A 22,422-nucleotide genomic window follows, 5' to 3' on the forward strand; every position below is an offset into this window, starting at 1 on the left:
ATGGAAGAAAAGTCCACACTGACCTTAGTCCGTTCCACCAAGATGTCACCCTGTGCTGCACATGTGCTGATGCCATGTCATCTCAGGCCTGGAATAGGCTCATGGACTCCCCAGTCTCGCTCCCTCCTCCTATCAGGGGCCTTTCACTGCCTCTCATTGAAGCTTAGGGACACGCAGGTGATGAAGCTTCCAAGAGACTGGGAGGGGACTCCTGTGGAGGGCAGGAGAGCTGCCTGAGCTCAGACTCTGCGGCCCTTCCAGGCACTAGCTGGGAGCTCTAGCTTGGTGCAGGGGTGGGGGGGGAAGTGCTTGGTCCAGTCTCACATCCTTGGACAGGAGCCTGGGCCTTTGTGACACACGGCCTGAAAAAAAGAAAGATTTGGACAAGTCACTGAACTTATCAGGGCCTCAATTTCTTCAACTAAAGGCTTGGAGGTGATCATTGGCATCTGTTTTCAAGGCTTCTGCTCAAGGCCACAGGTTCAAATGCCTGCAGACGCCAAGCACATGGCGGAAGGGCAACAATACCCAGCTGCTGGCAGTAGTTGCTCGTAAGGCAAGTGGGTCTTCTAATTTTTTTTTTGAGTTGGAGTCTCACTCTGTCGCCCAGACTGGAGTGCAGTGGCCACTCCCGGCCACCGCAGCCTCGACCTGCTGGGCTCCGGCGATCCTTCTGCCTCAACCCTCCAAGTAGCTGGAATTACAGGCATGCGCTACCACACCCAGCTGATTTTTGATTTATTGTAGAGATGAGGTCTCACTGCCCAGACGGATCTCAAACCCATGGGCTCAGGCAATCCACTCACCTCAGCCTCCCAAAGCACTGGGATTACAGGTTGAGCCATTGACCCCAGCCCGGGTCTTCTAATTTTTAAGTAGAGTCTCTAATCTGAATTTCCAAGGGAACTCTCCCAATTTTTAAATGTTTCATATTTTCAAATACCTCTTAGGGCCAGATGTGGTGACTCATGCCTGTAACCCCAGTGCTTTGGGAAACCAATGCAGGAGGATTGCTTGAGGCCAGGAATTCAAGACCAACCTGGGCAACATCGCAAGGCCCCATCTCTACAAAAACAAAAAACAAAAAAAAAACTAGCCAGGTGTGGTAATGCACACCTATAGTCCCAGCTACTTGAGAGACTAAGGCAGGAAGACTGCCTGAGGCCAGGAGTTTGAGACCAGCCTGGGCAATATAGTGAGACCCCATCTCTAAAAAAAAAAAAAAAAAAGAGAGAGAGAAAAGAAACCAAAAAACCTCTTAGAGGCCCAATGGAGCCCAGCCCTCTTCCCTTGCTGCTGCTTTATTAGGGTATGTGGTGGGTAAGAGTGTGGGCTTGGAGTTCGATTCTCACTTCATTACTTACCACCAATACAGATTTGGACAAGTCACTGAACTTATCAGGGCCTCAGTTTCTTCATCTAAAGCCTTGGAGGTGATCATTGGCATCTGTTTTCAAGTGGTTGTCAGCAACCCTCATGGAAAACCCCAGAACACAGGATATGAGAGTGGCAGCACTGGGGAATTGTGGCTACTTGTGGCACTGTTTTCTTGAATGTGCGTCGTTCTTCTGCCTGAGGCTCCACTCTTGTGCCCAGGTTTGTCCTTGCCATCCTGATGTTTGTCCCAGCAGGGCAAGCCAGGGTGGGATGGCCCTCGGGCTGATTCAGACTTGGGGACTCTAGGACTTGGAGAACCTACAAAACCAAGTCTGTGTGAGGTGACGGGACACAGGTCCCTTCGTAGCCACTGGCCACAGCACAGAGGTCTCAGAAGTGAGGCCTGAGAAAGGTCAGTCCCGCCAGACAGGGGGCTCCACTTGGTCATCTCATCTCGAAGGGCCTTGTGGACTCCCCAGTCTCGCTACCTCCTCCTATCAGTGGCCTCCCATTGCAGCTGGAGCGTAGGGAGACGCAGGTGATGAGTCCTCCGGGAGAGAGAGAGGCCCTGGGGGAATCATGACCTCTGGGAGGCCTATACACCCAGAGGCTGGGAGGGGGTTCCTGTGGAAGACAGGAGATTGGACTCGATGATACCTGGGAGCCTGATGTGTGGGCCATACATGTAACCTTAGTGGTCATACACTGGGGTTCTGGAGTCAGAGTCAGATGGCCTGTGTGTCCTTCAGCAGTGACCTGGTCTCTCCTGCCTCCCTGTCCACGTTCGTGAAATGGGATTAAAGACATCACTATGACACGTGGCTGTGAAAGTATGATAAGGTCATGCAAATAAAGCCTCTGTCTGGACTGAGGGCTCAGTAGACATTCATTATTAGGAGTGGGGGGGTGATGTGGGGTGTAGCCGTTGTAGCGGCATCCAAAAAGTGGTCCATTCCAGTGTTTTCCTTTTGTCTTTCTTTCCTTTTTTGATTCAGAGTCTTGCTCTACCACCCAGGCTGGAGTGCAGTGGCTCGCTCATGGCCACCATAGCCTCGACCTGCTGGGCTCAGGTGATCCTTACGCCTCGGCCTTCCAAGTAACTGGAACCACAGGCATGTTCCACCACGCCCGACTAATTTTTTGGTTTATTGTATAGACAAGGTCTCACCAAGTTACCCAGGCTGGTCTCGAGCCCCTGAGCTCAGGCAATCCTCTCACCTCCACCTCCCAGCGTGCTGGGATTACAGGCTTGAGCCACTGTACCTAGCTCCATTCCAATGCTTTTAAAGTGTACACATGTCCCTGTCATGACTGTCTCCCCATGGTCTTCCCGTCCAGGTTCCCTGATCAACCTCTACTGCTCCTCCCAGCAAGTCCTGTGCCAGATCGTTGGTGACCTCAGCCCTGAGGTGCCCAGGAATGCTACTCTTGAGAGCTGGCAGGAGAGGATCCGGCGGAACTATGGCTTTTACATCGGCCTGGGCCTGGCCTTCCTGTCCAGCTTCCTCATCGGCTGTAGCGTATCCTCAAGAAGAAAGGCCTCCTGCGTCTCGTGGCTACGGGAGCCACTCGGGCCGGTAGGCTCCTGGGGGTGGGAGAAGGCTCAGCTGCCCTCACAGGGGCAATAGGATGGGACGTGTGAGCTGCAGCCTCAGGAGGGTACAAGAGACTCACTGTCGACCCCTTTAGGAATCCTGCCTGCTCCCAGGAGCCCTTCTTTTACAAACCGGTGCTTCCTGAGAACTTCCTGGTGTGGTCATTAGAGAGAAGATAGGGACAAGTCTCAGGAACAAGACCCAGATACTGCAGGTCTAGTCCTTGTTTGTTTGTTTGTTTGTTTGTTTGGGTTGGAGTCTCACTCTGTTGCCCAGGCTGGAGTACAGTGGCACACTCACGGCCTCCCCAGCGTCAACCTGCTGGGCTTCCGGTGATCCTTCTGCCTCAGCCTTCTAAGTTGCCAGAACTACAAGCGTGTGCTACCGGTCCCAACTAATTTTTTGATTTAGTGTAGAGACGAGGTCTCGCCAAGTTGCCTGGGCTGGTCTCAAACCCATAGGCACAGGCAATCTACTCGCCTTGGCCTCCCAAAGTGCTGGGATGACAGGCTGAGCCACCGAGCTCAGGCCTAGTCCTGATTTTGCTTTACCAGCTACATCATCACAGGCAAGTCACAACTTCTCTGTGAAATGAAAATGCACACACCTCTGTCCAGAACAATGTCAGACGCTGGTGTGCTCTCGCTTATTATCTGGCTGAGCTCCCTTATGGGCTACAAAAGAATTACTGAGCCCTGACCACAAGGGATTTGCTTGTTTGGAAAATAAGAAGTGTATTGGCCTGGTGCGGTGGCTCAAGCCTATAATTCCAGTACTTTGGGAGGCCAAGGCTGGAGGATTGCTTGAGGCCAGGAGTTTGAGACTAACCTGGGAAACATAACAAGACCTTGTCTCTACAAAAAATTTAAAAAATATTAGCTGGGCATGGTGGCATATGCCTATAATGCCAGCTACTTGGGAGGCTGAGACAGGAGGAATACTTGAGCCCAGGAGATCAAGGCTGCTGTGAGCTATGATTGCACCACTGCATTCCAGCCTGAGAAATAGAGTGAGACTCTGTCTCCAAAAAAAAAAAAAAAAAATGTATCCATGAAAAAATTTTTTGTTTATTTGCTTTTTGAGTTGGAGTCTCACTCTGTTTCCCAGGCTGGAGTACAGTGGCATGTTCACGGCCACCACAGCCTCGACTCAGGTGATCCTTCTGCCTCAGCTTTCCACGTAGCTGGAACTACAGGCATGCGCCACCACGACCAGATAATTTTTTTGATTTATTGTAGAGATGAGGTCTCACCAAGTTGCCCACGCTGGTCTCGAACCCCTGGGCTCAGGCAATCTTCTCACCTCGGCCTCCCAAAGTGCTGGGATTACAGGCTTGAGCCACTGGGCCCCAGTAGGAAATCTTATAAAGGAACATGCATAGCCCAGACTTGGGGTCTGGGGGAAGCTTTCTCTAAGAAGCGATTTCTAAACTGAGACCCAAATGGTGAGCAGACAGCAAGGCAAAGGGGAGAAGAGGAAGACATAGTATTCCAGGTAGAGGGAACAGCAGGTGCCAAGGCTCAGAGGCGAGAGACCTCTGTCAGAAATTGACATCAGGGTAGCTGGAGCAGGGAGGGGTGCAAGGTGATGTCAGGGCAGCTCATGAAGGGTCTTGGAAACGGGGCCACAGAGCTTGAGTGCAATTGAGTGACTAAGATTTTAGGCAGGGGAGGGACACAGGTAGAATTGATTTGAAAAGATCGCTGGTTGCTGAGTGAAGAGTGAGTTTGGGGACAAGGCTGGAGACTGGGAGACCAGTGAGGTGAGTGAGAGGACAGGACTTGGTCTTGGAAGGTGGTCATGGGAATGGAGGCAAGTGGTGAATTCTAAAGAGAGATTTTCTTTTCTTTTCTTTTTTTTTTTTGAGTCAGTCTCTCACTCTGATGCCCAGGCTGGAGTGCAGTGACACAGTCAAGGCTCACTACAACCTTGACCTCCTGGACTTAGGTGATCCTCTCACCTCAACCTCTCTCTCCACATCCTTGAGTAGCTAGGGCTGCAGGTGAGCAACACCACGCCCAGGTCATCTTAAAATTTTTTTGTAGAGGCGAGGTCTCACTTTGTTATCTGGGTTGGTCTTGAACTCCTGGGCTGAAGTGATCTTCCCGCCTTGGCCTTCCAAAGTACTGGGATTACAGGCATTAGCCACTGTGCTCAGCCATAGAGAGAGCTTTTGAAGGTAGCATTTACTGGCTTTGATGTTGACTGGCTTCGTGGGAAGGGTGAGAAGAAGAATCAATAATAGCTCAGGTTTTTGTTGTTGTTGTTGTTGTTCCTTTGGTTGGTTTTTTGAGTCAGAGTCTCACTCTGTCGCCCAGGCTGAAGTGCAGTAGCATGCTCATGGCTACTGCAGCCTTGACTTGCTGGACTCAGGGGATCCTTCCGCCTCAGCCTTCCAAGTAGCTGGGACTACAGGCGCGGGCCACCACAACCAGATAATTGTTTTATCTATTGTAGAGATGAGGGCTTGCCAAGTGGCCCAGGCTGGCCTCGAGCTCCTGCCTCAGGCAATCCTCTCACCTCAGCCTCCCAAAGTGCTGAGATTACAGGTGTGAGCCACTGCACCCAGATGATGACTCAGGTTTTGACATGAGCAGTGGGAGAGATGACGGTGCTGTTTCCTGAGATGTCGATTGCAGAAAGAGGACAGGTTTATGGGAAATGATGTGTTCGGTCTGGGCATGTTTAGTATAATGTTTCTGTGGGACAATGGTGCTTTGAAAGCAGATCTTTGGGGTTCCGATTCTGGCTCCTCAACTCCTGGTGATATGATCTTGGGCAAGAAAATGACTTTTTCTGTGCCTCATCAATAAAATGAGGATACGAATAGTATCAGCCTCAAGGGTTATAAGAAAAGACAGTGTGTTTAGAAAGATGCCCAGCACAGAGGAAGCACTAGTGTTGGTGTTAGTGACATTTAAGTGGGAGAGTCCTGCAGACAGTCAGACACACTGGTTTAGAGGCCCATGTGCGCGCTAGCATCAAGACTGTGAGGTACAAGGGTGTCGTCGGGAGCAGTGGTCATTGCTGCTTCATCTGTCATTTGTAGACAAGAGTTTGAAAGGCCAGAGACCTCCCAAAGTGCCAGGAACATTTCTCAGGAGAGAACAGGGGAGTTACCATGGACCCTGCAGAAAGACGATTTCCTTGGAATCCATTTTTTCCACCACTCCATTCTTTTAGTACCTTCTGTGATTTCAACTCTGGGGTAAAATGATCTCAGAGTTGTTGTTGTTGTTGTTTTAATTTTAGATTTGGGGGCACGTGTGCAGGTTTGTCACGTGGGCATATTGTGTGATGGTGAAGGTTGGGGTTCTATTGAACCTGTCACCCAAATAGTAAGCATGGTACCCAATAGGTCATTTTTTGACCCCCACCCTCCTCTTAGAGTCCCCAGTGTCTGCTGTCCCCAACTTATGTCTATGCCTGCCCAGTGATGAGCTTCCACTTACAAGTGAGAACGTGCGGTGTTTGGTTTTCTGTTTCTATGTAAATTCGCTTAGAGCAATGACCTCCAGCTGCATCCACATTTCTACCACTCAGAGTTCTTAACATGCAGGGGAAACTCTGATGGAACTGATGAAAGCAGACCTTCTTCCTGGAAGAGTGAACATCCAAATAGCAATATACAATTTTTGGATTTTCACAGAACTATCTCAAATACATCTCCCGTTATCACCCATACCATCACCATCACCATCCTCGTTGCTAATACCATTGAGTGCTGACCATGGGCCAGGCTGTGAACAAAGCAGACACAATTCCTGGCTCTGTGGAGCTTCCATTTTAGTGGGGCAATGCTAGAAAATAAGCAAATCAACTCAAACTCTAAGTGATAGTGCCACGAGGGAGAAGAACTGGGTGTCATGAAGGAGAACCCAAGCAGAGGTGATAATGTCAGGGGGTCAGAGAGGGCATCATAGGGAAGCAGCATCCACAGGGGCATCTGTAAAGGGGGTGCAGACCTAGGGAAATACTAGTAGGAAGAGTCTTCTGGACACAGGGAGAAGTATGCGCAAAGGACTTGAGGCAGGAAAGAGTTAATCACTCTTGAAAAACTAAGAGAAAGAAAAGAGTGACAGGAGATGCATGTAGACCGGGGAGCAGGGCCAGGACTTTGACGATTGGGTCTTCCTCCTAAGAGCTGTGGGAAACCACTGGTCAGCCCTAAGCTGGGGAGTTGCACATTCTGATGAATGTGCTTAAAAGACTCCTGGCTACCAGGAAAGAAATGGCTTATTGAAAGATTAAGACTAGAACCCTGAAAAAGGCTGTGGCCTCATCCTGGACCGGAGATGAACCTGCCTTGTTGTAGGGGTGGCAGTGGAGTGGACATGTGTGGGATGCTTCTTGCAGGCAGAGTCAGAAGATCAGCCTGGATGCAGACAGAGAGGGAGGAAGAGGAGCCCAAAAGCAAGTCCCTGGCTAATGTTATTGAGTTGACCGTGTGCCAGGCTTTGAACAAAGAAGGTACAATGTCTGGCTTTGCAGAGCTTCCATTTTAGTGGGGAGATGCCAGAGCATAAGCAAACCAACACTCGTAAAGGATAGTGCCATGAGGGAAAAGAGCGGTGTTATGAAAGAACAGATCAGGAATGGAGACCCCAGAATTGGAACCCCAATGGTCTGCTTCCAAAGTGCAAATAAGTTTCTGGCATAAACCTGGCAGTTCCATGTCCTGAGTTTCATCCGATGGGTGGGCGGAGAGCATGTGAAAGCAGGAGTTCCATTTAGGACAGTGATGGAGAGGCCAGGGAGACATCTGAGAGATGTTATGTAAGCAGTGGATCAACAGCTGAGCTCAGAAGAAGAAAGGCCCTGTCTACCGATGTGAAATAGGGACGCCATATATAGATGGTATCTAAAACTTTGGGGCCAGGCGAGGCAGCTTACTCCTGTAATCCCAGTACTTTGGGAGGTTGAGACTGGGACAAAGGAATTGCTTGGACCCAGGAGTTTGGGACCTGCCTGGGTAATGTGGCAAGACCTCATCTCTACAATAAATTAAAAAATTTGCCAGGTATGGTAGTGCATGTCTATAGTCCCAGCTACTTGGGAGGCTAAGGTGGAAGGATCACCTGAGCCCAGCAGGTTGAGGCTGCGGTAGCTGTGATTGTGCCACTGCACTCCAGCCTGGGCAACAGAGTGAACTCCAACTCAAACAAAACAAAACAAAACAAAAAACTTTGGGAATGAATGAACTCACCCAGGAGAGACCCCAGAACCAAGCCACGAGGAAGGCCTAGAAAGCCCAGAGCGTGAAGGCAGAGTTAGGAAAGGGGCCTGAGAACGCGTGACCAAGTTGTCCCTAACTCTGTGTCCATTCCCTCTACAGTGGACGGAGGCTATGGCTACCTGAAGGACGTGATGTGGTGGGCAGGATTTCTCACCAGTAAGTGAATTCTAGGCTACTAATAACAGTAGCCAATGGATGGCAGAGATGGAGATGGGGGGGTGAAGCCGGGGGGGGTGCATTTTTGTCTGCACTGTGGAAATTAGGACATCTTGACAGCCTTTGCTGGTAGAATGTTTTTTCTTGATCTTGAAGTCAGTCTACATTCATGAAGTGTCTACTCTCAGAGAGGAACCCAGAGAGGTTTATACAGAGCTTATACGATGTTTGTACAATAAAGGCGTATTTTCTCAACCTCCCTGAAACCTCGGGCGATGATACCACTGCCTGTTGGCAGTGGACCAGGACTCCTAAGCCAGCTCCTTTATTCCCCAGGAAATTAATTTGTTAGCCCCCTTGGAATATAGCTGGTCTGCCTCTTAAGGTTTGCCCCAATTTATATACCCATACATTTCTCCACTTTCCACCCTGCCCTCTCTGACTGTCAAACCCTAACTTTTTAGGTGGATAATGATCCAGGCTTCTTTTTTAGTCCTCTGTGTCAGGTTTTAGCACCTGTCTTGGGGGAGCCATCACTGTCATCACCTGCTTTTGAAGAGGACCCCCAGGCTGTTCTCTCCCATCAGAGAGACAGAAAAGGCACTTGCAGGAGTTTGCAAGCTGGTAACTCAGATGGGGAGGATTTAAGCCCCTTGGAATGTCAGACTTTTCTAACAACCTGCCTGTTGATCTAGATTGTCCATAGTTCTGCTGGGAAAGAGGGTCCATAGACCAACTGGTACCTGGAAAGCTCATAAATGTAACTGTTCATCTGATAACGCTTTCTAAAACTTAACTATAGTCTAAGGCTGGGTATAGTAGTTCAAGTCTGTAATCCCAATACTTTGGGACCTGAGGCAGGAGGATCACTTGAGGCCAGGAATTCAAGACCACCCTGGGGACCTATCAAGACCCCTACTCTATCATTTGTAAGAAAAAAATTAAAGATATAGCTCAAAAATATTGGCAACCCGTGAGGCAAACTTAACCGGGCTTGGACTAGAAGCCTAGAGACCTGAAAAACAGGAGGGCTTCTACCCACAAGCGTATCATGTGACCTTAAGTGCTGGGCCTTAGTTTCACCATCTTAAAAAGGAAGGATTTGGTCAGGATACTCTGGGACTGACCTGCTAATCAGACTGTCCTGGAATCGCACGTAAGGATCAGGATTTTGGGGAATGCTGGTCTGGGATTCTAGGGCTGGTGAAGCCCTGAATGAAGCCACTCCACCAGCTTCGTCTGGCGTGGAGATGGTGCCTCTGCACCACGCTAGCCTCGCTTCTCCCTTCATTTCCTAGTGGCTGCAGGAGAAGTCGCCAACTTCGGGGCCTACGCATTTGCACCTGCAACCGTCATCACACCCCTGGGAGCGTTGAGTGTCCTCATAAGGTTGTTGTCCCCTCTCTAGCTGTCTTTGGCACCCTCTTGTTTTCAATTTGTCAAGGCCTGGAATTGTCAAATGGGGTCAACTGCCACTTGGCCATTAGGAACCCGGGTAGGTCCCAGCCCCAAGAGGCAGTATGCTGCTCAGAGCTCTGGCTCCTGAAAATGGTTCCTGCTACTTTCCCAGCATCCCCTGGACTGACTGGGGGATACAGGGGCAGGCCAAGCCCAAACCAGTTGGGAAGACTTCCGCCGCCAGCAGGCTGAGTGTCTCATGTCAATACTTTGGTGCCCCAATGGAAGAACATACAGGGACACGAGCCCGAGATGAACATTATCTGAGTTCTGATCCTTGCTCTACCACTCTATGGTAGTTTTGTTACCATAGTCAAAGTCACTTAACCACTCGAAGCCTGAGTTTCCCCATCTGCAAAATAAGGATGCGAATAATACCTATCTGGAGGTGTTGTTCCAAGGACTAAATGAGATAACTTAGCACAGAATGGCTATCAGGTGTTAGGGATTTACTATCTGCTGAACTTTCTAATGTATCCCATGTATTAGCTCATTTATTCCTCATGGCATCCCTACCTGAGGCCAAGAGAGGTGAAGCAACTCAACCACGGTCATCAGGTTCGAAGTGGCCAGGTCAGGATGCCATCCAGGCAGTCTAATTCCAGAGCCAGGGAACTTAACCACTATGCCATGTTGCCTCTCAAGGAAACACTAAAAATGTCTGATAGTTTTCAAACTAATGGATACTAAATGTGTGTCCTTCCTTGGGCGGGGAGAGGGAGTTGATGTCTGAGCATCATTTGAAGAAGCTCTGATCGTTGGCCTAACCATGGAATGCTGGTAAACTCCAACTGACCACAGCCAGTATCCATAATTTCTTCTGTTTTGTTTAACTGTCTTGATGACACTTTTGCGACATTTAAATGGTCAAAAAACAAACAGGGCCACAACTCAATGCACGACAGGCCTAGCTAATTTTGCAGCTGATGGAGCTGCGATACCACTATCACATATCTGGTGAGTTTGCAAATTCCCACCCCTGGGAAGCTGGGAGAAGCATGGTACCGTTCAGTGTGTGGTTCCTCTTGTGAGAAGGTCTCTTGGATATTGTGGGCAAAGTGACTTTGGCAGTTTTAGAGGAGAAAGACACTGGAATTCGGGTATCAATCCCCTTTTTCCCAACAGCTTGAACCAGGATTTCGAGACTGATGGGGTCTTGGGACAACCAATAGATTTTACTTTAATTTTTAACAGATTTTGCCACCTTTATAAAGAAACAGAAACATGCCCCAGTGATCACACCTGACTCGCCCAGTTTCCCTCCCTTCCTCTCTTACCTCAGCTGGCTTATCTAGAGAATGTGAAGGGAACAGAAAGCATGTCACCAAGGAACAGAAGGAACTGAAGTTGTTTTGCCCCAAAATTGAAGACTCAGGGAAGTTACTTGGATCCTCTTCAATGAGGTGTAGAGGAAAACCAGCTCAGCTTTATAGTTAGAAAGAACATGAGCTCAAATTCTGATTCAACTACTTGCCAGTCATTTGACCTTGCCAAGTCGTTTTAACTTCAATGAGACTCAGTTGTCTCCTCTGTAAAGTGGAGGTAGGATATTTTACTTTGCAGAGTTGTGCGATGATGGCCAGGTGTGGTGGCTCACACCTGCAATCCCAGCACTTTGGGAGGCCAATGTGGGAGAATCACTTGAGGCCAGGAGTTCAAGACCAGCCTGGCAACAGAGTGAGGCCTGCCCCCCCCACCCCCACGAAAAAAAATTTTTTAAGGACTTGTGAGATGTTAATGGGATAAAAAAATTCCTAGCTGTCTGTGGTAGGTAATATATACCCAAGGCATAATGCTTATGATTGTCACTGCAATCAGTTATACTGGCATATACAAAGAGAGTAAGGAAGGTATTTGTTCTGAATGACCCAAGGAACAGAAATGGGACAAGGAGAGGAAATTATTAGGAGATATATTTTAATCTATAATTACAGCAAACTTATTTAGCTTATGAAGGGGTGAGCTCCCTGAGTGCTAAAAAATGGATGTGTTCATTGGGCAGGAAGTCAGCCAAAAGTGTTTTGAAGGAGTCTTCCAATTCTTTTGCTTGGGAATACTATAAAATGAAAGAAATCCATTTCTATTCCTCCAGCAAACAGTGTAACCCTCTCAGATGTGAGTTTCTATGTCAGACTTTTTTTTTGAGGGTCTAGGAAGGCTGCCCCATGAGGAAGTAGTGAGCTCTGACCCGCTGTTGTCCATGAGTTTTTCTTCGGGAAGCAGGGACAGGCCTGGCCACTGTACTCCCTGTCTCCAATTTCTGTGTGCAGTGCCGTCCTGTCCTCGTATTTCCTGGGAGAGAATCTGAACCTGCTGGGGAAGTTGGGCTGTGTGATCTGTGTGGCTGGAAGCACCGTGATGGTGATACACGCCCCCGAGGAAGAGAAGATCACAACTATCATGCAGATGGCTTCCAAGATGAAGGACACAGGTGGGCTCCAGGCACCTGGGGGACAGGAAAACGGCTGGGGGATGAACCTGGTGAAAGGTCCGGTTGGGGTCTGACCATTTCATAAGTGCTGCCACCTAGCGGAGAGGGCGGGATAAAGAAAGAAAGAAAGTTGGTGGGCTGGTACTCATTAGCAAGGCTCCCTTAAGGCTTCCTGGCTTTAATTGGTGGGGGCAGTGGCTCACCCCTGTAATCCCAGCACTTTGGGAGGCCAAGGTGGGAGGGAGGATTGCTTGAGTCCAAGAGTTTGAGACCAACCTGGGCAGCATAGCAAGAGCTCACCTCTACAAAAAAATTTTAAAAATTAGGCAGACGTGGTGGCTCATGCCTGTAGTTCCAGCTACTCGAAAGGCTGAGGTGGAAGGATTGCCTGAGCCTAGCAGGTTGAGATTGCAGTGGCCGTGAACGTGCCATTGCACTCCAGCCTGGACAACAGAGTGAGACTCCAGTTCAAAAATGCAGAGATGGGAACTTGCATGTTGCCCAGGTTGGTCTCAAACTCCTGGGCTCAAGCAATCCTCTCACCTTGGCCTTCCAAAGTGCTGGGATTACAGGCATGAGCCACTGTGCCTGGCTGTTGTTGGCCAACTTTTCAAAATGAGGTCTTGGGGATTTAATGACTTACCCAAGCTATTGAAAAGTCATGAAGCTGAAACTAGTCCCTGCGTCTGTCTGGCTGTAGAGCTCACGATCTAAATGCCACCTCCCTTGCCATGGATGCAGGCCCTCGATGCTGACCCCCTGCAGATGGGTGATGTCTCTCCTCTCCTCCCGCAGGGTACATCGTGTTTTCTGTGCTTCTGCTGGTGTTCTGCCTCATCCTCATATTCATTGTCGCCCCTCGTTACGGGCAGAGGAATATCCTCATCTATATCATCATCTGCTCCGTGATCGGGGCCTTCTCGGTGGCGGCCGTCAAGGGTTTGGGTATCACCATCAAGAACTTCTTCCAAGGGCTGCCAGTGGTACGGCATCCCCTGCCCTACATCCTGTCCCTCATCCTGGCACTCTCCCTGAGCACTCAGGTCAATTTCCTCAACAGGGCACTGGACATCTTTAACACCTCGCTGGTGTTCCCCATCTACTACGTGTTCTTTACCACGGTGGTTGTCACCTCCTCCATCATTCTCTTCAAGGAGTGGTATAGTATGTCGGCCGTGGACATTGCAGGCACACTCTCCGGCTTCGTCACAGTCATCCTGGGTGTGTTCATGCTGCATGCCTTCAAGGACTTGGATATCAGCTGGGCCAACCTTCCCCACATGCACAAAAGCCCGCCCCCAGCTCCTGCCCCAGAGCCCACCGTCATTAGACTGGAAGACAAGAACGTCCTGGTAGACAATATAGAGCTTGCCAGCACCCCGTCGCCAGAAGAGAAGCCGAAAGTATTTATAATCCATTCTTAAACTTGGAATATGAGAGGAGGAGGAGCTTGATGGCACAGCTGGACCACCCAGTTTCAAAACCACCCAGTTATTTTCGGCTGTGACCAATGGGCTCCCTTCTCTCGTGATAGTCATGTATACCTCATCGCTGTTTTCAGGAGAAAAGTCTCTACAGAGCTGCCTGGAGACACAGCCTCAGTGACCAAATACCCTAGTTTTTGCTGGTGCTGAAAGATCCCCTGGACCTCCTGTCTCCTCTGTTCCCTTGGTGCCATCTCTATGTTGTGAAAAAGAATTTGACCCACTGAATGTAGTACAGTCCAAGAACTTCCCTGAGATACTGGCTGTCAGGAATTCCTTCACACCAGTTCCCCACCTGAGACGGAATCTCCATTTCTTAGCCCCAGAATGAAATAGAGCAGGCTCCCAGAGGCCCGGGGAGCAAAGTGCCTTCCAGAGCTGACAAGGACACAAGTGACATAAAACGTCTGTTGCTTTTGCCACTTCCTCTTTGGAGACAGAAGCAAGACCTCGGCCGACCTCCTTACTGTGAAAGCCACCTGGTGTCTCAGGGACAGATTTCAACCAACCCATTCCCTGGGCCCCCCAGCCTGGTGGTCAGCATTTTGGGGTTCACCAAGTCCTCTTCACCCCACCCCTTCCCTCTGTATGCACGTCGAAGACTCAGTCCGGAGACATTCAGGCAGTGATGTTAGAACTCAGAACGGCAACAACAAAAGTTGCTGCATAGCCAGCCTCTGCTGGCAAATCCAGGGCTTCATCTTGCCTTTTCTGGAAAAAGACCAGCAATTGCACTGCTCTTCAAAGTGACCTGCCTGTTGAGCTAGAATATGGTAGAATGCGCTTTCATTTTCCTCAAGAAGTCAAGCCAAATGTGATCTGGGGAGGTGAGAGAGTGAGGAGCAGAGTCGGGATTTGGCAGAAAGCAGTTGCAGCCTCTCCGGAAACCAGGGACCGCCTTTGGTGTTCACTCTGGTGCTCAACAGGGAACGTAGGAGAGAAAGGCTTTGGGGCAGTTTCTGGGCTGCAGCCTTAAAGGCTTGGCCAGCAGGATCAGTTTTGAATCTCAGTGACTGAGTGGGGTGCAGGCTTGGCACGGGGTGTGTTCTGGCTGTTTGACCAGATCCCTAAACCTCTGATGAGCTGCACACACTGGGAAGCAGCAGGCCGTGTCTGCTCCAACACCACCTGTGATGGGGAGTGCCTTTGTCCCTCACGTTTGGCCAGAGGTATCCACGGACTAGAGCAGCTGGAGACGCAGTGGATGCCCCTCCTTTTCCGTCTCCTTTCTAGCTGCAAGAGTGTAGGGGTCAGAAGGACCGTAGCGGGGGAGGGTGGGGATCCAGTGTATCCAGAAATAGGAAGACTTGTTCCTTAGCACCCACGTGGGCACAGAGCTCCTCCACCCTCATGACTCCCTACCTGCACCATGTCTTTACACCTTGCCCCAAGTGTAGCCCAGACAAGCCCTGCTGACCTTGGAGTGCCAGGCTCGGCTATCAACACACTTCTGCACCTCCTGCCTCAGACCCCCGTTTGTAATGAACATGGGTTTCTGTAACCGAAATCAGGGCAACCGCTGGATGCTGAGACTGGCAGTACACTGAGGGCCCCGAGTGTGTGGTCTGCCCAGTTAAGAATAAAGACTTTGACATATATTTACTTGATATTTGTGTCTTGACCTTCGTTGAGCGTGGAGTTGGTGAATCGACTTCCAATGGTCCCCAATATCTGAATGAGTGTCCCTCCCAGTTACTCCCTCGCTAGAAAGGGAAAGGTTGTTTTTGGAATAGAGTCCGTGGAGACCACTCATTCTTAGTTAACGCCTGAGCCCTTGCCAGGCCCCAGACATAGTCAGTACTTTCCATCTACCATGAATTCTCTCTTTACCTCCTCACAAATCCCAACGTAGATATGTTTTATTCCCATTTAGAGATAAGGAAAGGAACTTAAGTTAAATAGTTGCCCAAGGTCACGCAGCCAGGAAGAGTCAAAGTTGCTCTCTGGTTCTGAGTCAAGTATTAACCACCAGGCACAGTGTGTCCAGAAGACTAACCTTGTTCCTGTTGCATAATCTGATGCTAGTTTGTTCATGTATCTCCTTGTGGTCTGTGTTCTCTTCCCACATGGCTATAAGCTCTGTGAGATTTGGCCTTGACTTACTGCCTGTCCTCAGTGACCTGCACATAGTTGGCACTCAAAAAGATCTGCTGAATGAAGAACAGTACTACAGTCCTTCCTTGCCCAAACCCTGTCGAAGACCAGCTCTCAGCACAGGGCAGATCCTAACAGAACCCTGGCTCGTTAAACAGAGCGACTTAAAACGGACATAGGTAGCAGTTTCAGAGCTTGTAGCCTGCGCCAGGTACAATTGTGTGTTTTCACATAGAGCACATCATTGGCGATCGCACTTTTGAGGTAGGTATCAGTCCTATTTGTGTAGCGAAAAGAGACTCTGGGTTCTGGAACCTATCTAGGCGCACACATCTAGGAAGGAGCAGATTCAACCTGGACTTGAATCCAGGTCTTCCAACCAGGCTTTCTGCATTATGCTGCTGACCAGCAGATGACCTCAGCCCAGAGACTGGCCAAGAGAGTGGACAGATGCCTGTGAGACAGGCAGGGAATTTTGGGTGGAGGTCAGTTTCAGGGACAGGCATGTGAGTGGTGAAAGCACTTGTGTTTAGATGCCTCTAGTACCCTTAGACACCTGCAGAACCACGAGAGGTTAGAAAAGTATAATCAGGCGTCAAGGATCCCCTCCAGGGTTTTTGTGAAGTCTTAAAGAGATCATACATATTTTAAAAAGTGACCTGCAGTGCCTCGCATGTGTTAAGTAGAGTTGTAGCTTGGTATCCACAGGGTACTTGTTCCAGGACCCCCTCAGATACCCAAATCCATGCTCATGTCTCATATAAAATGGTGGACTTACACAGAATCTGCATTTGCCAGTATACATCATCTCTAGGTTCTTATAATACCGAATACAATGTAAATAGCTGTTATACTATATTGTAATTTGTATCATTTTTATTATACTCGTTAATCTTTTGACTATTTCAATCTGCTATTGGGTCAATCCATGGATACAAACCCTCACAGATACAGAAGGCTGACTGTGCCCAGTAACTTACTCCTATTGTGGTTATTAATCCTCCATTTCTCTGAAAGAAACTCAAGATTGAGGCAGGGCTCAAATAAGGAAGCAGGTGGTACTCTTTAGTGAACTGGGGAGCACTGATGGGTACAGGATTCTGGAATCAGAAACACGGCCAACCCTGTCCCTGGCTGCATCTGCCAACCCAGCCCAAGAGGCCTTGGGCTAGTCTTTCCTCTCTCTAAAGTAGGATCCCTGCAAAAAGATGAGGGGGGGTGAGCAAAGGGTCTCAGCTGTCTTCTAATGGCAATTGTGTAGGATGAGATGAAACTGCACCAGAGTGTCCCAGAATCACTCAGGCCTTTAATGAGCCAAGACCCACCAGACCAGTCTGTGTGCGGGTGTCAAGACGCACAGCCCCCTCTACTGGTCATGGGGCTACCTGGAGCTCTGCTGTGGTGCAGGTCCACCACAATGGATGGCCTAGGCTGCAGCCCTGGCTTCTGGGGACCCCTCAGAAGGCATCCCCATGTCATGGGCCCGACCCAGTCCGGGCAATGGGACAAAAGATAAACACACAAAAGAGTTGCCAAACCAGCTAACATTTCAAATGACAATTAATTTTAATTAAATACAAATAAGGAAAAAAGGCACCATGGCCCATTCAAGTATTTTGCATAGATGTACAAATATTGTAAACAATTAATAGGTGGACGAGAGAAGATCGGTTTTCCGTGAGCAATCTCCCAAATAAAAAGAAAATTCACATTGCCCTGGATTGTGCACATGCGTGCACACACGCACAACACACACAACACACACACACAGAGTGGACAGTGTGACAGGATGCATGGAAGACAACTTTGGGGGCGCAGGGCTCGGATTCTGCAGAACTTCCTTAGCAGGCTTCCCTCAGGTCTGGGGACCTTTCCAGTTGGGGTTCCCTTGGCTTTCTTGGGCGTCCAGCAGAGGCATTAGACACGCAGTTAACACAATTTTTGACTTTAGAACTGGTCCCCAATCTTAAAAATCCAAGTCTTCCACATCTTCTGTCAAGTCAGAACAAATGAGGGCGTGGGTAAGGAGAACCCTTGTTCAAAAGGAGCATCTCAAGAGATGGCAGGGGCTATTGCTGTGGGACTACTGCAATATGGAGAACACGCCAGAAAACCTGCAGGTGTCTCAGAGCTGGGCCAGAAAAGACTTTCCTTTCATAGAGAGAAGTTGACAAGGCTAACTGAAACCCATGGCTAGCAGATGGTTCCACACTGGAGCCAGGTGCCCTGGCTGAAACTCCCAGACAGGGAGTGTGCCCTATCTCCCTAGAGGTTTGTTTCAGAAAAACATTCCAGGGTTGTAAAAACTGGCAGGAAGCTGATGGAACTTGTAGAAAGATCCACACACATCTCCATCTGAACACAGAGCTCGTTCACTCAGCAGACCACACCCAAGTGAAGCTTCTCCCTCCCCACCAAACCCTGAATGTGGGGCCCTCTCTCAGTCTCAGCCGGCAGGCAGTCCCCCACAACCCCTCTCCCCAAAAAAGCCTGGGCACAAAGTCATTCCCTGATGTGGCTCTTTTCTAGCCGTGTTTACTTCTTCCAATATGAGAAAAGGCCTTTTCTGCCTGGGCTCTGAGATGCCTGCAGGTCTCATGGTAGGTAGGTCTGACTGCAATAGCCCCTGCCGCTCCAAATGCAATATCTCCTTCCCCTTCCTGCAGAAATCCTGCGGAATAGGGCCTCTCCTTCCCTCAGTCTGGATTTACTAGTATTTGACAATGCAAAGCAGCACACTGAGCACTGGAAAGAAAAGGGGGTGATGCATAATGGCCGGTCCTCCTCCTGGGTAGCCTCCCTGAACAGAGAGCCAGGAGTGAAATGGAGGCTGCCAAGTCTCCATGAAATTTGAAACAATGCCACCATCTTCCAGTTCACAGTACAAAATTACAGGATGGAGGCGGATTTAAAATAATGCAAAAACAAAAACAAAACAAGAAGCAAGAAAACCACCCAGGTCTCTCTTCGGTGTGGGTCCAGGGAGGGTGGACTGCAGGCTCAGGAGGTTCGTGCAGTCACAACAGCTGTGACTGACAGCAGGGAGAAGAGCTGGGCAGGCCACAGGAGCATCAGTGAGGCGTGGGCTGGGCCTGAGGACATTGTTGGTTTGGGGGTTTTAGGCAGGGGAGTTGCGGGGGGGAGATTTCACCTTGTGTTTCCTCGGACCCAGCCTTGAGGCAGGGCTGTGTGGAGTAGCCCATTTCAATGTCTCCTGACTTACTGAGGCCATGAGGAAGGTGGGGAATGGATCTGAGGGCAAGGGTGGTCTGTGTCAGGGAGACAGGGCACCAGTACCACAGCCACCCGGAGGGGAGAGAAACTCATTTTCCTGAGATCTTGCTAAACCCACCCCCGGTTTGTCCCAAGTGCACATCCCATCTCTCCCACTTATCTATAAACCCAAGAACATCTATTAAGCACCTACTGTGTGCAGAGAACCATAATGAGGATTTGGAGTGGTGGGTGGCGTTGAGGTTTTCAAGAGCTCATTACAGGAGGTGGGGAGGCCCCTGGGAAGTCTCAAAGGAGAGGAAGTCGGGCAGCTCCCTTGTGGAGAGCCACCCAGCACCTTTGGGGGTGGGAGCCGGTCTCAGAAAAATCTCCAGCCAGTCTGGGAAAACCATCTTATCAGCAGAGCCCCACACAGCCCCCCTTCCCTGCTGCAGGAGGCCAGGTGCCATTGGAGCCCAGCGCTGAGCTCTTTCTGCGAGGGTCAGGTAAGGGCAGTGACAGGGGAGAGAATAAAAGGAAGTGGATGAGACTGCCGGCCAGGGCTCGGGGCCCAGCGCAGCTGTCCTGGCATGACTGTCGATGGCTGCTTTCCCCAGGGGCCTGTGGCAGCTCCCTTGATCAGAAACGGGTCTGCTCTCTGCTCAGAGGGCCCAGTCCCGCCTCAAGTCAGTGACTAGGCCACAGGGGACAGGCTGGCTCCCTGTGTGTGATTTGTTTAGTAGCTGGGCTTCCTAGGACGTCTGCTCCCTGCACTGCACCTGCTGCCATCCCTGGGACCTCACCTGGGCCGAGCACAGGGACTAAGGAGGAAGGCCTTACCTGCTGAGGTCACAAAACACAAAGAACAGTAAAGATGTGACCCCAGTGGCCACGTCCGAGTCTACTTGGTCACAAGCACCTGGTCACCAGAGAGTCGGAACTGCTGAGGGACCACTCGCCAAAGCACCACACGTGAGAGGGGGACATGGGGGAAGGAAAAGACAAAAAGCCGGGGACACTCGGCAAGTGCACAGGAGAAAACAAAGGGCAACCAAACGTGACCAAGAGGTGGGAGCAGAACCTTTGGCATCGCGGCTCAGAGGAGGCACCAGCCGGGTGCTCCCCCTGCTGTCTACACTGTCTACAAATAGTACCTGTCTGAGTCAGGGTGACCCGTGTGGGTAAGGGGGCATGAGGGTTTGGGGAGAAGTGGGGAAGGGGACTGGCTTGTCACATGCAACTGTATAGCCAGAAGCTGTCACCTCAACCAAGCCTCAGACAGGGCTGCAGCAGTGGCTGGTCTGACCCTCCCTCAAGCCCCGACAGATAAAGTGGGGGTGAGTGGCAACCCTGCCCAGCTGGGGCCCTTCAAGGGTGGTGGAAGCAAAGGGAGGCTCTGGCGTGTACCCTCTGCCAAGCACGGAGGGGTGGCTCCTGCCAGCAGAGGCCTGGCCCGAGAGCCTGCACAGGACTGCTCCCAGTTGCCGGGACTGCCTCCAGGGCACCTGGGCTGGGAAAGTGGAGGACGGTCTCCCTCTGTGCTCTCCCTCCCTGACCAAGCTGTATATTGCACAGAACAATACCCAGAAGCCGTGGATCGTAGCCCCTCAGGCCTCTGTGGAAGCCAAGGAGGCACTGAATCAGGAAGGAGGTTTTTGGAGATGTGGTGGTTCCGAGGCCACAGCAGGGGGGTGTTCAGAGGTGGCCGGACATGCTGCTTCCAGGTTCCGTGGCCACGGTCCTCTGTGATGTCCACGGGACTCAGGGAAGGGAGGAGCCCCTCAGGCAGGTCTAGATTTTGGAGCTCATTATCCCCCCAGTTCTTTGCAATCTGTATTCTGGAAACTGAAGAGAAAGAGAAGGGAGGGAGAAAAACATCAGCTCGACGCAGCCTAGTGGGTTCAGGGGGGAAACTGTTTCCCCGATTCTAGCATCTCAGAGGAATAGATGGGCCATCTGCAGAAGGTTCCCTGTGGGAGTCTGGCCATGTGTCTGCTTGCCCGACCACCAGCCCTGCGGTGAGGGGTGTGGTGAGTGCCCCCATCTCCAGCTGACCAGCCCCCTCCCTCTTCCCTCCCCCTAGATCTGCAGTAAAAGTCTGGAGAGTTCCAATGCCAGGTTGTCGGCCAGCTTCCTCGCCTCGTGCCTTTCTGACCCAGCTCTCAGAACTGGCGACATGGCAGCCACAGAGAAGAGAAGAGGTAACAAGGGGCCGTGTCCTCCGACAGGCTGGAGACAGCTACATGTTCTGGACTTTGTGTGGATAAGGACATTGGGACTTGAGAGAGGGACTTGCTTGTGCCACTTGGTGGACCCGGCGCACATGCAGGTCTGAAGCCGCCATGGCTGGGCAGCACCTTCACATGGTGCCAGAACGCCTCACCACAGACTTAAGGGACAGTCAAGAGGGCGCCAAGAAAGGCAAAGCTTTGGTCCTTGGCTTCTGTTCTGGAAATTCAGGCCCAAACTGGTTTGTTTTCTCCCACACCAGCTTCCCGGAGCTCTCAAGGGCTTGACCTCAAGGGTTTCTGGGGACTCACCTTTGGGGTAGGTGTTGCCACAGGCCGGACCTGCTGAGGGCGGGCAGCAGCAGACCGTGGTGGAGTCGTGCCCCCTGGCCTGGGGAGGGTCTTGCGGCCAGGCACGGGGTTCGCCGGGAGTGCCTTCTGGGGCGGCCGGGGCCTGGAGAAATCCTGGAGAGAAAGCAGCAAGCCTCACTGGAAGGCCAGAGGAGCTCATGTGAAAGAAAACGGTTCAGACGTCTTACAAGTTGAGATCAGATGAAGAAAGGTACAGACTGGATGGTCCCACTTAAATAGAAACTGTGCAGCCTGGGCAACATAGCGAGACATTGCCTCTACAAAAAATTAAAAAATTAGCCAGGCATAGTGGCGCACACCTGTAGTCCCAGCTACTTAGAAGGCTGAGATGGAAGGATCGCCTGAACCCAGCAGGTCGACGCTGGTGTGGCCGTGAGCGTGCCCCACTGCACTCCAGCCTAGGAGACAGAGTGAGACTTCGACTCAAAAGAAAAGAACAAACGGACTGTAATAGGCTGGCATGGGAGGTGCTCAGGAGTTGCTGCTAAGAAGAATAGCAGGTGAGGGACATGCAGGGGAGGGGGCACCAGTTTATTCAGATAAGTCATCATGTCCCCACCTGATGTAAAGAAAGATATGTGGCAGGAAAACAGCAGGCAGGAGACAAAGGGACAATAGAGGCTACTCTGGACAGGGTGGGAAAGGGTTGGGCGTGTCCAGGTAAACATTCAAAAATTTTTTTTTTTTTGAGTTGAAGTCTCACTCTGTCACCCAGACCCAGCCTCGACCTGGTGGGCTCCGGCGATCCTTCCGCCTCAGCCTTCCAAGTAGCTGGAAC

At 50.6% G+C, this 22,422-nt stretch overlaps 2 protein-coding genes across 2 annotated transcripts in view; one reads left to right on the plus strand and one right to left on the minus strand.

The window, feature by feature from the left end:
• NIPAL4 (NIPA like domain containing 4) lies at positions 1–13,677 on the plus strand. Its single transcript, XM_021711088.1, is given in 8 exon segments — positions 1–27; positions 461–560; positions 2,716–2,895; positions 2,898–2,954; positions 8,308–8,364; positions 9,663–9,753; positions 12,093–12,253; positions 13,049–13,677. Coding segments are annotated over 8 exon segments (1,302 nt in total).
• A 6,586-nt stretch (positions 13,678–20,263) lies between these two features.
• Positions 20,264–22,422, minus strand: part of ADAM19 (ADAM metallopeptidase domain 19) — a 92,481-nt gene continuing 90,322 nt past the window's right edge. The window contains exons 20-21 of the mRNA XM_021711084.1: positions 21,585–21,737; positions 20,264–20,889 (exon numbers count right to left, since the gene is read on the minus strand). Coding sequence (XP_021566759.1) covers positions 20,836–20,889; positions 21,585–21,737 — 207 coding nt within the window. The 3' untranslated portion in view covers positions 20,264–20,835. The remainder of the gene's footprint in view (positions 20,890–21,584; positions 21,738–22,422) is intronic.

Source organism: Carlito syrichta, unplaced genomic scaffold (assembly GCF_000164805.1).
Source record: "Carlito syrichta isolate Samal-C Ts95f unplaced genomic scaffold, Tarsius_syrichta-2.0.1 Scaffold301856, whole genome shotgun sequence".
Lineage (NCBI taxonomy): Eukaryota > Metazoa > Chordata > Mammalia > Primates > Tarsiidae > Carlito > Carlito syrichta.